The sequence below is a fragment of the Pongo pygmaeus genome, chromosome 6, assembly GCF_028885625.2.
Source record: "Pongo pygmaeus isolate AG05252 chromosome 6, NHGRI_mPonPyg2-v2.0_pri, whole genome shotgun sequence".
In the NCBI taxonomy this organism is placed as follows: Eukaryota; Metazoa; Chordata; class Mammalia; order Primates; family Hominidae; genus Pongo; species Pongo pygmaeus.
The window spans coordinates 3,014,574-3,031,605 of NC_072379.2; the positions used below are offsets into that span (position 1 = coordinate 3,014,574).

Below are 17,032 nucleotides of genomic sequence, written 5' to 3' on the forward strand. Positions count from 1 at the left end.
TTATTTCTATAAGTTCAGTTATAATTTCCCCTCTTTCATTTCTGATTCTAGTAATTTGCATCTTCTCTCTTATTTCGTTGATACATCAAAGAACCAACTTTTGGTTTCATTAATTCTCTGTATTCCTTTTCTATTCTCAGGTTCATTTGCTTCTGCCCTAGTCCTGATTATTTCCTTTCTTTTCCTTGCTTTAGGTTTAGTTAGCTCTTCTTTTTCTACTTTTGTAAGGGAGGAGGTAAAACTGCCTTTGCAAAAGTTATAACAGAAAATTCTGACAGTGAAAGAGATCTGACCTAACCAATTCCATCTTGCTTCTAACCTCCAAGCAGTCCTTGTTCATTCCTGGGCAGAGGCCAAACTAACTTTGGGAGGAACTTGTTCATAGATTAATGTATTATTCTGCTGCTGTCAGACAGTGTACTACAGATGTCTGTTAGGTCTAGTTTGTTTTTTTTTGTTTTTTTTTTTTTTGATACAGAGCCTCCCTCTGTCACCCAGGCTGGAGTGCAGTGGTGCAATCTTGGCTCACTCCAACTTCTCCTCCTGGGTTCCAGCCAGCACGTCTGGCTAATTTTTGTATTTTTAGTAGAGACAGGGTTTCACCATGTTGGCCAGGCTGGTCTTGAATTCCTGACCTCAAGTGATCCACCTGCTTTGGCCTCCCAAAATGCTGGGATTACAGGTGTAAGCCACCACGCCCAGCCAGGTCTGGTTTGTTTATAGTGTTGTGCAGGTTTCTTATTTGTTGATCTTCTGCCTAGTTGTTCTATCCATTATTCAAAGTAAAGTAATAACATCTTCAACTCTTTTTTTTTTTTTTGAGACAGAATCTCACTCTGTCGCCCAGGCTGGAGTGCAATGGCATGATCTCGGTTCACTGCGACTTCTGCCTCTTGGGTTCAAGTGATTCTCCTGCCTCAGCCTCCTGAGTAGCTGGGATTACAGGTGCCTGTCACCGTGCCTGGCTAATCCTGTATTTTTAGTAGAGATGGGGTTTCTCCATGTTGGCCAGGCTGGTCTCGAACTCCTGACCTCAGGTGATCTGCCCGCCTTGGCCTCCCAAAGTGCTGGGACTACAGGCATGAGCCACTGCGCCTGGCCAACGTCTTCAACTCTTATTGTTGAATTGTGTATCTCTCCCTCCAGCTCTGTCCATCTTTGCTTCATGTATCTGGGGCTCTGATAGGTGCATATGCTTATAACTCTTATAGCTTCCTGGTGGATTGACCATTTTATCATTATGAGATGTTCTTCTTTAGCCATAGCCAAATTCCTGGACCTGGGGATTTCATAGTGGTGGGATGGGTGAGTGTGCTGGGGGCAATTGAGCTAGAAGGTGGCATTGGTGTAGCCATGGAGGTTGGAGCTCAGCCAGGGTGAGGAGACATGCAGGCAGGTCAAGGCTATGAGGGCAGAGAAGAGACCAGCAAGCAGAGGAAGCTGGTCTACCGAGTGGTGCCATGGTGAGCCCATGAGGTTCCATGAGAAGCGGATGGTCGGGGTCATCTCTCTTGGTGCATAACTCAGTTCCCAACCTCATGAGCCTTGGCCTTCTGTGGTGTCTGGTCCTTGTTGTAGGCCTTCAGTATCCTTCCACCTTCCCTGCTAATTTGAGCTATTAAATTTGTTTTAAAAATTATTATTTTTAGAGACAGAGTTTCGCTCTGCCACCCAGGCTGGAATGCAGTGGAGCAATCCTAGCCCATGGCAGCCTCAAACTCCTAGGCTCAAGCAATCCTCCCACCTCAGCCTCCTGAGTGGTTAGGACTACAGGTGTGTGCCTCCACCCCTGGCTGTTTTGAACATTTTTTGTAGAGACAGGGTCTCACTACAGGCATGCACCACCATGTTGTAGTTTGCCCAGGCTAGTCTCAAACGATCCTCCTACCTCAGCCTCCCAAAGTGCTGGGATTACAGGCATGAGCCACCACTCTTGGCCAATCTGAGATATTTCAAGTGGGATTTTGTTCCCTGCAACCAAAGTGCCTTGAGTAAAAATATCTATTTTCTGTCATGAGCAAAAGTTAGATTTAAAGTAATTAAAAATGAGGATTTGGTCTCCATTGAATCCAATGAACTTTGTATAGTTGACAACCTCCTTAGTTCACTGCCTTAAGTCCTGACCTCTATGAGCCTTTTGCTAACACATGGCACTGGCTACCCGGGTCAAAGCCAGCAACACCATAGACATCCCCACGACAACGGCTCATTCTGACAACATGACCACGTGATCATTTGCATTCACAAAGGGAAATGTACTTGCTTTTATTATTTTCAAGAAGTGGACAGCCTAAGAATTTTATTCAATGAATTATTTATTGACTAGGTGGCAGGCACCGCTGGTGTCTCTCCACACTACTCCCGACTTCTTGCTAACAGAATCCTTTTTTTTTTTTTTTTTTCCCCAAAAGCCAGGCAGTCTGATGCTTCAGGGAGGCTGAATATCTTTTGAGCTGCAAAGAGCAGCCCTCGTTTGGTCTCTACCGGTAGTGTAGAAACAAGCAGGTGAAGTGCTTTTGGCCATGCAACCTGCAGGAACATGCACTGGGGGCGGCTCTGGAGGTTTTCCTTGATTTTTAACAGGGACACCTTGTCCTTGGGCTTTTGGCTGTGAGTGTCTAGAGGTGGATGTGATGGTTTGGGTCACTGCATCTCAGCCTGTACCCCTCCCACCTCTGGACTCCTGTAAGATATAAATGCTCTTTGTCCCAAGCCTTGTGAAGTTGGGTCTACTGTGATTTGCAGCCCAAAGCCTCCTAACTAGTAAAGACATCTGCTTAGTACAAAGACTTGCTCAGCACCATGAATGCACAAGAGAGCTGAAAGGCAGGTGTTAAGAAGCTTATACCTTTTGTGGGGTCAGAAGGCACATGCCTAGGAATTAAACAGCAGGTCAAGGCCAGAAGACAGGCAGGTCTGGATGGACCAAGAAGCATTTCTTATCAGCTTTCATGAACAAGGAGGTTGTAGCTGGCACATGCCAACCACCTGTTACAAGAGTGCTCAGTGACATAGAAAGCCTTCCTCCCGGGACCCGGGTGACCCGGGGCAGCCACCTCAGCGGCCTGTCAGCTAAGCAGGAAATAACTAGGGCAAAATCTTCTTTCCAGAGCAGAGATGAAAGGGACCCTCCTACCTCATCGTAGCTCTCTGCAGCCTCCACCTCCCAGGCTCCAGCAATCCTCCCACCTCAGCCTTCTAAGTAGCTGGGACTATAGGCAGACACCACCATGCCCGGCTAAGAGACCCTTCTACCTCAGATGCAGTGAAATCGCAGACCCTGGATCTCGTTGAAACCTGTTGCATCGTTAATGCCTCTGTGCAGCACAGTTGCTTAGCAACCAGGGGTGAAGTTGAACTTGGGAAAGTGGACCAGTTTGTGAGTGCCTGGAGTGAAAGGGCCTCTTCAACCTCAGCCGACTTGAGTGGGAACTGGCTCTGTGCTGAGCACTGTGCTGGGAACAAAGGGTGCAAAGACGTTTCCCACACAGCCCCTGAGTTGCAAGCTGCTCACAGGTTGGTGGTAAGTGTCAGCCGCCCACACAAGCCCCGGTGGGACGAACAGCATCCTCTGGAACCCTGCAGAGAGGGCAGCCGCACGCCCTGCTGGCAGAACAGGAAGTGCTTCCCCTCTCGGCTGCCCACGTGCCAGGCACTGTGCCTGACCCTTTATAGAAATTATCTCATTTGGCTGGGCATGGTGATTACACCTGTAATCCCAGCACTTTGGGAGGCCGAGGTGGGCAGATCACTTGAGGTCAGGAGTTCGAGACCAGGCTGGCCAACATAGCGAAACCCCGTCTCTATGAAAAACACAAAACATCAGCTGAGCATGGTGGCGGGCACCTGTAGTCCCAGCTACTCAGGAGGCAGAGGCAAGAGAATCACTTGAACCTGGGAGGCAGAGTTTGCAGTGAACCCAGATTGTTCCACTGCACTCCAGCCCTGGCAACAGAGCAAGACTCTGTATCCAAAAAAAAAAAAAAGAAATTATCTGATTTAATGACCGCAGCAGCTCTGAGAGATGGACATGCTCACCCTTGTTTTGTAGACAAGGAAACCAAGAACCAGAGAGCCCTAGCAACTTGCTGAGGGTCACACAGCAAGTCTAACTGCGGTACCAGCCCAGGCCTCCTCCACGTGAAGACCTCTCTGAGGTTCCCCTCCTTAGAGAGCTGGAAGCATTTTGAGTGGGAGTTTGCTAGGCAGAGGGAGAGGCAAGATAAAGCAGCCTGCTGAAGGGTGAGTTCGTATCGCAAAGACCCGGAGCCATGATCTGGGGGCATCTGTTCTCACTTGGAGTGACAGAGTAAGGACGCTATTGCAGGGCTCACCTGCAGACATTTGTTACTGTATGAAAAAAACCTGCAAGGATTGGAAAACAAGTTGGTTTCACCTAGTAGGGTTGAACATGCAGAACACACGTGCCAGGAGTCTCTTCTAGATATCATCCCTAGAGAAATTCTATCCGTGTGCATCCAGAGACCTGTGCAAGAATGTTCAACAGCAGCACCGTGTATCCAAAGCCAGAAACCACACGCAGACCTCGTGCAACAGCGTGGATAAATAAACTGTGTATTCAGCACTGGAGCACTCCCCAGCAGTGAACATGGAAAGAAATATGACCATGTGCATAAGCACAGGTGCACCCCAGGAACATGATGCTGAGTGAAAAAGCAAGCCACAGAAGATGCATGGTATAAAACCGTCTCTAAGTACTTCAAAAACAGGCTGGGCACAGTGGCTCACGCCTATAATCTCAGCACTTTGGGAGGCCCAGGTGGGAGGATTGCTTGAGGCCAGAAGTTTGAGACTAGCCTGGAAAACACAGCGAGACCCCATCTCTACAAAAAATAAAAACAAAGTAGCTGGGCATGGTGGCACACGCCTGTAGTCCCAGCTACTTGGGAGGCGGGAGGATCACTTGAGCCTAGCAGATCGAGGCTGCAATGAACTATGATCGCACCACTACATTCCAGCCTGGGAGAAAGTGAGACCCTGTCTCTAAAAAATTAAAAAATATATATACATATATGTAAAACAAGGCTGAGTGAGATGGCTCATGCCTGAAATCCCAGCACTTTGGGAGGCCGAGACGGGAGACTGGGAGTTTGAGGCCAGGAGTTTGAGGCCAGCCTGGACGATATAGCAAGACCCCGTCTCTACAAAAAAATAAAAACTTAGCTGGGTGTGGGGTTGCGTGCTTGTAGAACCAGCTACCCAGAAGGCTTAGATGGAAGGATTGCTTAAGCCCAGGAGGTCGAGGCTGCAGGGAGCTATCATCATACCACTGTACTCCAGCCTGGGAGACAGAGCGAAACCCTGTCTCAAAAATAATTTTTTTTTTAAACATACAAAACAAAACCCTACTGTTAAGGATATATGGCAAAACTATACCAAGAAACAAGGGGACTGATAAAAATCAGAATGATGGCTTCCCCTTGGGAGGGGCAGCCAGACAGATGTGACCTCGGAAGGTCTCCTGGGGACATTGGTGACACAGGGAATTAAGTTATGCTTCAACTGGGGACATGAGTGTCTGTTTCATTGTTCTCTGTCTCATAGATACACATTATATATACATATTTATATGTATGAAATATTTCATGGAAAAAATCTATGGAGAGTGTAGCTAGCCTCAAAAGAAAAAAAATGTCTCAGACACAATTCGAAATGTATTTTCCCTTCTAACACTTCCCTCTAACTCAGCATGACTCAGCCTCATCACCGGGGATGAACCCAGTGGCTTTGTCAAGCTCTGGGCAGTTTCTTTGAAGGCAGTTTTCTCAGAAATGTGCCTGGAGGCCCCGAGGCTCTGAACTTTAACAGCCTTGCAGGTTGGATGCGCCGTCCCTACCTAAGTCTTAGCTGGAGCTTGTCGCAACTCGCACCTCGAACCCAACCTTCGGCAGGGTTTGACTTCTAGTGTGAGACAGGTCCTAGGCCACACCAGTCTCTCTGCAAATGGCTGAAAAGCAAGTGCCAGGCCCCCAGGCCAGGCTCCACAGGAAGGGCTGTGTTGCTCACCTTCCCTGGGAAGCAAAGGACCAGGAGGGTGACCCACCTGAGGACGAATTCCATGAGAGCTGCTGGCCTCACATCTTGACTCACTCATTCGAGACCTCTACTGTGGCTTCCTCTTGTTATGATAAAGTTCCAATCTTTTTTTTTTTTTTTTTTGAGATAGGGTCCTGCTCTGTTGCCCAGGCTGGAGTGCAGTGGCGTGATCTCAGCTCACAGCAGCCTCTGCCTCCTGAGCTCAAGCAATCCTCCTGCCTCCACCTACTGAGTAGCTGGGACCACAGGCAAACACCACCATGGCTAGCTAATATTTAAAAAATTATTTTTGTAGAGATGGGGTCTTGCTATGTTGCCCAGGCTGGTCTCAAACTCCTGGGCTCGAGTGATCTTCCCGCCTTGGACTCCCAAACTGCTGGGATTACAGGCATGACCACCATGCCAAGTCATGTTCAACTTTTTTTTTTTTTTTTTTTTGTGATAGAGTCTTGCTCTTTCACCCAGGCTGGAGTGCAGTAGCACCATCTTGGCTCACTGCAGCCTCGGCCTCCTGGGTCCAAGGATTCTCCTGCCTCAGCCTCCTGAGTAGCTGGGGTTACAGATGCCCACCACCATGCCTGGCTAATTTTTGTATTTTTTGTAGAGACGGGGTTTCACCACGTTGGCCAGGCTGGTCTCGAACTCTCAACCTCAGATGATCCACTTGCCTTGGCCTCCCAAAGTGCTGGCATTTACAGGTGTAAGCCACTGTGCCCAGCCCATGTTCAGCATCTTGATCTTGATCTTCAGGCCCTGCAAGGTTTGCTTTCTGCCAGCCCCTCAATCTTATCACAACTACATCCCCGGCCTGCCAGCCTTTTCTCTGATTGTCTCCCAAGCTCCGGCTAGTGTCAGAGCCTGATCCCTGCCCCTCTCTCCCGTCGCTACTCCTGCCCCTCCGCTAAGTCTCAGGTCACCCTCACTTGCGTTTTTTCCAGTATAAATGAACAGCCAGGCACAGTGTCTCCTGCCTGTAATCTCAGTGCTTTGGGAGGCAGAGACAGGGAGATCGCTTGAGGCCAGGAGTTTGAGACCAGTCTGGGCAACAGAGCAAGGCCCTGTCTCTACAAAAAATTTAAAAATTCACCAGATTTGGTTGTGTGTGCCTGTGATCCCAGCTACTTGGGAGGCTAAAATGGGAGGATCACTTGAGCCAAGGAGGTGGAGGGCTGCGGTGTGTTATGATCACGTCACTGCACTCCAGCCCCAGTGATAGAACAAGACCCTGTCTCTCCATAATATATAGAGAGGTATAGAGGGGATAACAGATGCCGAGTACCTGGCATGGAGGGGTGCTCACACACAGGGGCTGCTATCCCGCCATTGGGGTGTGACCTCTACACTTTCTGGCCGGATCTCGTCTTCCCTCGAGCCAGGCTCCTGTTGCATCTGGACTTGCAATGCTTGGGATCTGAAAAGGAAGAGATAATCAGCCTTGGAGCAGGAGGCAGAGGATGAAGATAAAGGGAACCGTTCTGGGATCAAAGGGATGTTCTGCTTTGGAAGAAAAGGCCAGGAAGTCCCGAGGGACGTGTCACCCTCGATGACATTGGCAGAGTGGACCACACCAGGGCCTGCAGGGGGAGAAGGGCTTCTGTCCCACCCCGGGCAGTGGACAGCCTGGGAGGCCACTGACACAGGTCCTGACACCCCTGGGGATGGGCAGGCGGGAAGATGGCAGCCTTGGGCATGCTTGTGGCCAGTGTGGAAGATCTTTGATGGAAAAGGCTTTGATGGAAACCTCTGCAGACTGGAGCCGCTCTAATCAGCTGCTAATTCATTAGGTCAAAAGCAGCAAACCCTGTTCCCAAACCCCAAAGAGTTCCTGTCACTGTGAATTATGTCTTTAGCCTCCAGCCTGCCCTGGGTTTGGGCAGGAACACGCGGTAGGCCACACACGCTGTAATTTCCCAAGGGCGGTGTTCCTTACGGTGACTGACAAGACCACCGCTAATGCCCCACTCAGCCATCCAGGAACCCAGCTGGGGGTGTGGGTTTTTTGGGGAAGGGTCGGTTCTCCTTCTGGAGAAAGGAGGCCAGGATCTCACACTGTTGCCCAGGCTGGAGTGCAGTGGGACAATCACGGTAAGAGGGAAAGGTGGGGTTCAAACCCTGGTATGGTGGAAAGAGCCTTACGCCCATCCCCAAAGCTGCCTGGAACCCGGTGGGGGGCAGGCTTTAGGCTGTTGCTCTAGGATGGCTCCATTCAGGAGTGACAGGGACCCTGGGCCGCTGATGTTTAATCAGGGACTTCCTTGGTTTTGGCTTTGAAGACTAATCACAGGTGACATGAGATCTCCCAGGGCTGACAGAAGCTCTTCCTGTCGGGCATTGGCTGGGCTTGGAGTGAACTGTCAGAGGCCTTCAGCCCTGGGGAGGTGGTGACAACAGGCATCTCTGGAGGACACCATCTCCCTGGTCTCCTCACAACCTCACTGCTTTGTGGCTGGGACGGGGCCGGGGGCCGGGGCTGGGTGGGGAAGGGAATCACAGAACCAAAGGCCTCTGCAAAGGCAGCAGAGCAGTCCACAGGCCAGTCAGCAAACACAAAGGGAAATGACACTGTCTGTATTTTTTAAAAAAGAGTATGTGTTTATCATCAGAAAAAAAAAGGCTTTAAAAAATTGTAAGGAAGGCTCTAATTGTGGCCAGGCATGGTGGCTCATGCCTGTAATCCCAGCACTTTGAAAAGCTGAAGTGGGAGGATTGCTTGAGGTCAGGAGCTCAAGACCAGCTTGGGGGAACATAGCGAGACCTCATCTCTACTAAAAAAAAAGAAAAATTATCTGGCCTGGTGGCATACACCTATAGTCTCAGCTACTGAAGAGGCTGAGGTGGGAGGATCACTTGAGCCCAGGAGGTTGAGGCTGCAGTGAGCCATGATTGCGCCACTGCACTCCAGCTGGGATGACAGAGCAAGACCCTGTCTCAAAGAGAGAAAAAAAAAAGAAAGGTTTTAATTACAAGAAAGGAGAAACAGGGCTGGGTGTGGTGGCTCACGCCTGTAATCCCAGCACTTTGGGAGGCCGAGGTGAGCAGATCAGCTGAGGTTGGAAGTTTGAGACCAGCCTGACCAGCATGGTGAAGCTCTGCCTCTACTAAAAATACAAAAATTAGCTGGGTGTGGCACATGCCTATTGTCCCAGCTACTTGGGAGGTTAAGGCAGGAGAATCGCTTGAGCCAGGGGCGGAGGTTGCAGTGAGCCCAGATCACGCCATCGCACTCCAGCCTGGGCTGCAAGAGTGAAACTCTGTCTCAAAAAAAAAAAAAAAAAAAAAAAAGGAGAAACAGGCTTGAACAACTACCCTTGCTGTTCTACCCCTATCCCCTACCCTACCCACTATGTCAATGTAGGTTGGGAGAACTGAGGCACAAGAAAACCAGTACTGAAGCTGGGCTGCTCCTGCCCTTAGAATTTTGATGACAGCATTTGGGAACTTGGTCCTCAGGTCAGGGAAGATTTCTAGGATTAAAAGTCAGTCTCTTGACCACTTGCAAGACTGGCTCATAGGTGTAACATGCAACTGACCAAACACCATCCCTCGTGCTTACAGACTATCCGGTGTGTGCCAGACACTTTGTTAGGCGTCACTGACGAACCTCCGGAACACTTTGAGGTAGGTGGTATCATCATCACCACCACCACCACCACCTTACAACCAAGAACACAAAAGCTTAGAGAGGGCTGGGCAAGGTGGCTCACGCCTGTAATGCCAGCACTTTGGGAGGCCGAGGCGGGCGGATCATTTGAGCTCAGGAATTCAAGACAAGCCTGGGTAACACGGCAAAACCCCGTCTTTACAAAAAATTAGGTGGGCATGGTGGCACGTGCCTGTGGTCCCACCTACTTGGGAGGCTGAGGCAGGAGGATCACTGCAGCCTGGGAGGTCGAGGCTACAGTAAGCCAAGATCGTACCAGTGTACTCCAACCTGGTAGCAGAGGGAGATCTCTGTCTCAACAAAACAAAACAAAACAAACGCTTAGAGAGGTTCAAGTTCATAAAACTAGCATAAAGGTAGGTAGGATTTGGACCCAAGGTTCTCTGACTTTCCCTTGATTGCTACTATATAGCATCTAGAATTGCTTTTTTTTTAAGTTTACCTTTTTAAAGGACTGTAACCAGAAAGTATATGTGCAAAAGCTCCCTGAAATGTTACTTTTGCATATAAGCTTAAGACAGAGTGAAAACCGTGCTCTAAGATGGCAGATATTAGCTCAAGGTTAAAAACTGGCTGGGTGCGGTGGCTCACGCCTATAATCCCAGCACTTTGGGAGGCTGAGGCGGGTGGATCACGAGGTCAGGAGATTGAGACCATCCTATCCTGGCTAACATGCTGAAACCCCGTCTCTACCAAAAATGCAAAAAAATTAGCCAGGTATGGTGGTGGGTGCCTGTAATCCCAGCACTTTGGGAGGCTGAGGCGGGAGGATCACAAGGTCAGGAAATAGAGACAGTCCTGGCTAATATGGTGAAACCCCGTCTCTACTAAAAATACAAAAAATTAGCCAGGCATGGTGGCGGGCACCCGTAGTCCCAGGTACTCGAGTGGCTGAGGCAGGGGAATGGTGGGAACCTGGGAGGCAGAGGTTTCAGTGAGTCAAGATTGTGCCACTGCACTCCAGCCTGGGCAACAGAGCAAGACTCCATCTCAAAACAAACAAACAAACAAACAAACAAACAACTATTGCTTCTCAAAAGAGGAATCAATTGCTCAGTGCACTGTAGACTCCTCATGGTGGTGTTTTCCAAGTACAATCAATGCCCATTCACCCCACAATGAAACCTGCTAGTTGACAAACAAAATGTTAGTTTTTCTTTTTTTCCTTTTTTTTTTTTTTTTTTGAGATGGAGTCTTGCTCTTGTTGCCCAGGCTGGAGTGCAGTGGCGTGATCTCAGCTCACTGCAACCTCTGCCTCCTGGGTTCAAGTGATTCTCCTGCCTCAGCCTCCTGAGTAGGTAGGATTACAGGCATGCACCACCATGCCCGGCTAATTTTTGTATTTTTAGTAGAGATGGGGTTTCACCATGTTGGCCAGGCTGGTCTCAAACTCCTGACCTCAGGTGATCCAACAGCCTTGGCCTCCCAAAATGCTGGGATTACAGGCGTAAGCCACTGCACCCGGCTGGAAAATGCTGGTTTTTGTTGCCTCTCACTTAAGAATAAATACAGAGGCAAGGATCACTTGATGGTTGAGGGAAGTCTCCACATGAAAGGCAGAGATCAAAGGGTCACATGAACACAAGGAACCTGCTAGGAGCAGACAATGCTCAGAATAAGAGAAAATTTTAAAAAACATAACCTGGCTGGTGCAGTGACTCACACCTGTAATCCCAGTGCTTTTGGGAGGCTGAGGTGGGAGGATTGCTTGAGCCCAGGGATTCGAGGCCAGTTTGATCAATATAGCGGGACACTGTCTCCACAAAAAATCAAAAAATTAGCTAGGCATAGTTATATGTACCTGTAGTCTTGGCTACACAGGAGGCTGAGGCAGGAGGATCACTCAACCCCAGGAGATCGAGGCTGCAGTGAGCCATGTTTGCAACACTGCACTCCAGCCTGAGCAACACAGCGATGCCCCGTCTCAAAACAAACCCCCAAAACATAACCTGATAATTAAGAATCATTTAGAGGTGAGATGAAGCATTGCATCCATAAAGCAATGGTAGGGTGCTAAGAAGAGGAACAATCAAAGAACAAGAAGTTCTTGGCAATTAAAAATAAGGCAGCAGAAATTTAAAATCAATAGAAGGCTTGGAAGATAAAGTTGGGGAGATTTCCTGAAAAGTTAAATAAAAAGTTAAAGAGAAGGAAGATAAGAGAGGAGGGAATGAGATCAATTTAGAAGGTCTAATATCCAATAAATAGAAATGCTAAAAAGAGATGACAAAGACTGTGTCTTCTTGTTATATATCTTCTGGGGATAGAGTATAAATCAAGGGATGAAATTATCAGAGAAATAATATTAGAGAATTCCCTGAATGTAAAAACATGAGACTTCAGACTTAATAGGCTCTTTGAATATCAGTACGATCAGTTGAAAAGAACCTTCTTGGTGCACATTGTTGCAAAAATTCTGGCCACTAGAGAATAAGAAAAGACCCTAGAAGCTTCCAGAGAGAAAACCTCAGGTCACATGAAGAAGAATGGAAGCAAATATACCATCAAACTCCTCAATACAAATACTGGAAGCTCGGAGAAAATGAGGCAATGCCTTCACATTTTTGATGGAAAATTCTTTTTTACCTAGGATCCTATATCCACCCAAACTATTATGTGTGAAAATAGAATAAAATTATTTTCAGAAAAGCAGGAACTCCGAATATTTGTCTTCTAGGCACCTTTTCATTGGAAGCTACTAGAAGATATGATGCAGCAAAATGAGGAAGTAAGCAATAAAGAGGAAGGTATGGAGCTCACAAAGCAAGGAATCTACTTGGGGAAGCAGCAAGGAAAGTCCCAGGATGAAAGCAAAGTGGCCAGGAGCAATTGGCCAAGATTGCAACAGGATCATGGAGGGTCCACAGGGGAGAGGTTGCCAGGGGAAAAACAGAATGATTTTCTGATATATTTGATAATTCAGGAAATCATATAGTTAGGCAAATGACAGATCTGAGAGTCAGATGGGGAAAAAAATGAAGAATAAGTACATTTAAAAGAAACCCTGGGCAAAAGCAAAGGGAAAAAAAAGAGGCAATATTAACTCCAGGAAAAAAGAAAAGTGCAGACAAGAAAGAAAATCACAGCACACAACTTGCCTTAACGTGAACAATATTTACCTAGTTATAATAATATAACCACCACAGATGAATCAACACAACAGATTGTGGCCTAATATAATGAGAGAATGGAGGAAGGGGAAGTGCTTTGAATGGGTTATTAGTAAAAGAGAGCTAAATTCTCATCTATCTAACAATATGTCAGTCGATAATGTCTTAAAACTAATATATCAACAAATAGCAAGGGAAACATTATTTAGACCCAGTGAAAAAGAACAGAAGAAATAACAGAAGAAAACAAGGTGAAAAAGAGGTTTTTTTGTTTTGTTTTTTGTTTTTAGGTGGAGTCTCACTCTGTCACCCAGGATGGAGTGCAGTGGCACGATTTCGGCTCACTGCAACCTCCACCTCCCAGGTTCAAGCGATTCTCCTGCCTCAGCCTCCCAAGTAGCTGGGATTACAGGTATGCTCTATGTCTGGCTAATTTTTGTATATTTAGTAGAGACGGGGTTTCACCATGTTGGCCAGGCTGGTCTCAAACTCCTGACCTTAAGTGATCCACCTGCCTGGGCCTCCCGAAGTGCTGGGATTATAGGCATGAGCCACTGTGCTTGGCCTGAAGAAGAGTTTGAAGTGATTACCTCTGGGAATCAGGACTAGGGGATGATGATGGCTGGGTTGGGGAGTGATGTTTTTCTTACATGCCTATTTTACTTTCTTATTTTCAATTTTTTAATTAAAAAATATAATAGAGATGGGGTTTTGTCATGTTGCCCAGGCTCGTCTTGAATTCCTGGACTCAAGCGATCCACCCACCTTGGCCTCCCAAAGTGCTGGAATTACAGACATGGCCACCATGCCTGGTGTATTTTGCTCCTTTGCATGACTCATGTATTACTTTGATAAAAAATAAAACTAACTAAAAAAAACACATGTCAGTCATTGGAAATATGGATAATGCATTTAAGTATGAAGAACAAAATAGTTATCTTCAGTCTTTGCACACACACCACGTTCCATCTTTTGCAATGCTTGTGAGTCAGCTCACCCCTTCCTAAACTGAAACTGCTGACTGTGTACCTGGCTCTTCATGGATATCACCTTGATTAATCTTCACAGAAGCTCAGTTAGGTGGTTTTATTACTCCCATTTTTATGGATGAGAAGGTAGGATCAGAGAGTTCAATAACAGAGTGAGATCTCACAGCCAATAAGTGGAAGAGCAGAGATTCCTACTTAGCCTCCCTGAACTCCACATCATCTGAGCTTAATTAAACTAGCAATCATCCCAGCTAACATTTATTAAGCATAGCATCTAATCGAACCAATTATATTCCTTTCTTCCTGAGCTCCAAATCTTCCTCTTTATTACTGTGTGTCTGTGTCTGTGTGTAGAGACAGGGCCTCACTATGCTCTGGAATTATAGATGTGAGCCACTGTGCCCAGCCTCTTTATTAATTTAAGCCCTCATTTTGCTGGAATGTATACTCGAATAGCTGCCTCTGAAAAGGCATATGGAGTTGCTGTTTGCCAGATATCATGCTAAATGCTCTATGTCAATTATCTCATTTAATACACAAAACAACCCTATGAAGTAGATACTCCTATGCTCCTCATTTTATAGAAGAGGAAACTGAGGCATTCACAGAGAGTTCCAGCAACTTGCCACATGTCTGTCTCATCTCTGTATCCCCAAGAGAAATTAGCATGGAGCTATACGCTTAGTAGGTGTTCAATAGATATATTTGTTGAGTGGATAAATACAAATAAATATCAAATCTTGAATAAAATAAACATTAAGGTTCCCATTGCTTCAAACCAAGGGGGCCCTCTGGAAATGAGCTGTCTTTGGGGGGCAGACACCTCTTTTTTCCAGGAGCTGCCCCAGTGCAAAAGCTCTGGAACCAAGAGGAGATAAACAGTTAGTTAGATGAATGCATCCCTGGTTAATTGATTTCCCTGCATGATTGGAGTGAATGGCGTGATATGCAGGGTTTAATTATTCCAATGAAACCTCCACTTAATTGAAAGGGTTTCTAGCAAAAAAAGAGAGAGATTATTTAAAAGGATGATCTACTGCCCATGAGAAAGGACTGAGGAGACATGGATACATGCCTGGACTCCAGCTATACTCAGTGTTTACAACCCTGAAATGAAAGCTTGATGGAAAAGAGCCAGAATCATCCCTTCATGTACCACCTGTCCCATCCCCTTCATTCCTACAAAGAGGGCACTTGCAGAAGCAGCTAGAAAATTCCCCCTGCAAGACTATTTCCTGGTATCCCAGTTAACTTTTTAACCTCTGTCTGTCTCAGCTCATTCAACCAAAATCCTGAGATGATAATATTTCCCATCAATTAACATGTGTTGAGCAATCAGCAGAGCTTCACTGATACATATTTTGAAAGTAGCAATTATGATTTTAAATTTGCAGTGGTGTGGCAGACACTGCCAGCTGCTGGCCCAATAGCCATTCTCTCTTACTTATAAAGAGATCACCAGTTTTGTTTGGGAACATTACTGTGCCCAACCAAAAACCTGTATTTCCAGCATCCCTTGCAGCTAGGTGGCTATTTGACACCACTCTGGCCAGTGAGATATAGGTGGAAGTTTCTGGATAAGACATATAGGAAGACTCTTTAAAAGGAGGCAGATTTCAGATGAGAAGAGCCCTTTACTTGTCCTTCTCTTCCTACCTGGAATGTGGGTGTGATGCCTGGAGGCATAGCAGCTATTTTATGACTCTGAAGACAAGACCAGGCTCTAAGGATGACTGACTAGGATGCTACAAGAACCTTAGGTCATTGATGACAACCCTGGACAGCTAACCTTTGAATTCTTGGTCCAAGAGAAGAGTAAAACCCCTAGTAGGCAGAAAATCTGATTCTGTTTCTATTATTTGCAGCTGCAAACAGTCCTAACAGATACAAGTGCCACATACAACGCACACTTTCTAAGTCATATTGGTCCTGGCCACAGACCCCTGTCCCTGAAATCAGAGCAACCCTCTTATCGATCTATTCCTTCCCATTCCTTTTTCCTAGAGACAAAACCAGAGTTGGCAAGTGGTCAACAAGAACTAAGTATTTAATACTATCCATGTCTAAAGTGCTGCAGCGAACAGAAACAAATGGTGTGGCTCTGAGGGGTGAGCAGTACCATGAGGAGATAAGGATCACCCAGGAAATCATAACTCACGGATGACGCCCTCAGCCGTTGGTTTAGCCATTCCCAGCTTTCAGCGTGTAGGCAGGACGATTTATCTCACCTGCCTGCTGTGGCCCTGCTTTGTATCCCCAGCATGCCCCTCACTGTGCAGTCAATGCCGTCACTTCTCCAGCCTCTGCCTTATCCCCTGGGCTGCATCTCCCCTCGCATCAGCTCTCACTCTTCCATATGCACCCAACCTCCTCCCCATGTCACATTACAGCCGAGCTTCCCGGCCACCATCCCCGGCAAGGCCTAGCCCTTTGGTCCAGAGCACTGCCCGCCACCCCAAGCATCCCCTCGGGCACCAGGCTGCCTCTAAAATTCATACCTGAAGCTCCCCAAGGGGCAACATCATTTTTAGTGGACTCAGGCAAAGGGCCAATGGCTCCTGAAGATAAAAATGTCTCATCTTGATTCCTTTTTAGGAAAGGCGAGAGCATCAGTAGGAAGTTAGGAGGGGCTGGTGTGCCCTGAACCCAGAGACCAAGGGCACCACCACATATCATCCCCCAGCTCCCCGGAATATATCCACACTTCTTCTGCAGTGGCTTCAGATTTGTACCAAGACGATGAAGTGTGGAAGGGCATGCACCCCTAGTATTCCCAAAGGACACTGCTTCCTGGGTCTCCTTTTTTCTAACGCCACTGCAGAAAAGCTTTTGATAGAAGCCCAATTAGGAGTGACAGATTTAAATTGTTCTGAAATGCACGTCAATTCATCACGTCCACTTTTTATGAGCATTGGCCCCATCTGGATTTCAGGTCTGTGCACAGGGCTGATTGACAGCTCTGATGGTGACCAGGAGCCATGACGGGACCACTCAGCCAGACCCAAATCCCAGAGTGAGGTAACCCTCTCGGACTCCTGTCAAGTCCAACTTGCTACAGGACTGGCTAGGGGGAAACCCTGGCCTTGATAACGAAATACTCTTCTCTCCTGCTGTTGCCTCTGAAGCCTGGTCAGCAAATCCGCCTTCCCCACAGGAGACTGATAGGCAGTTGCGACCACCAGCTGATTCCAATTCAAGACCTCTCTGTGCTTTCA

At 47.2% G+C, this 17,032-nt stretch overlaps 1 protein-coding gene across 3 annotated transcripts in view; it reads right to left on the reverse strand.

Annotated features, from left to right (window-relative positions):
- The window catches only part of CARD11 (caspase recruitment domain family member 11), a 139,941-nt gene that overhangs the window by 46,564 nt on the left and 76,345 nt on the right, over nucleotides 1-17,032 (reverse strand). For 2 of the 3 annotated variants that reach the window (XM_054494581.2, XM_054494582.2), the window contains one exon: nucleotides 7,337-7,468. The exons of the other annotated variant lie outside the window; for it this stretch is intronic. In XM_054494581.2, the coding sequence (XP_054350556.1) occupies nucleotides 7,337-7,343 (7 nt within the window). In that variant the 5' untranslated portion in view covers nucleotides 7,344-7,468. The remainder of the gene's footprint in view (nucleotides 1-7,336; nucleotides 7,469-17,032) is intronic. 3 annotated transcript variants of the gene reach the window in all.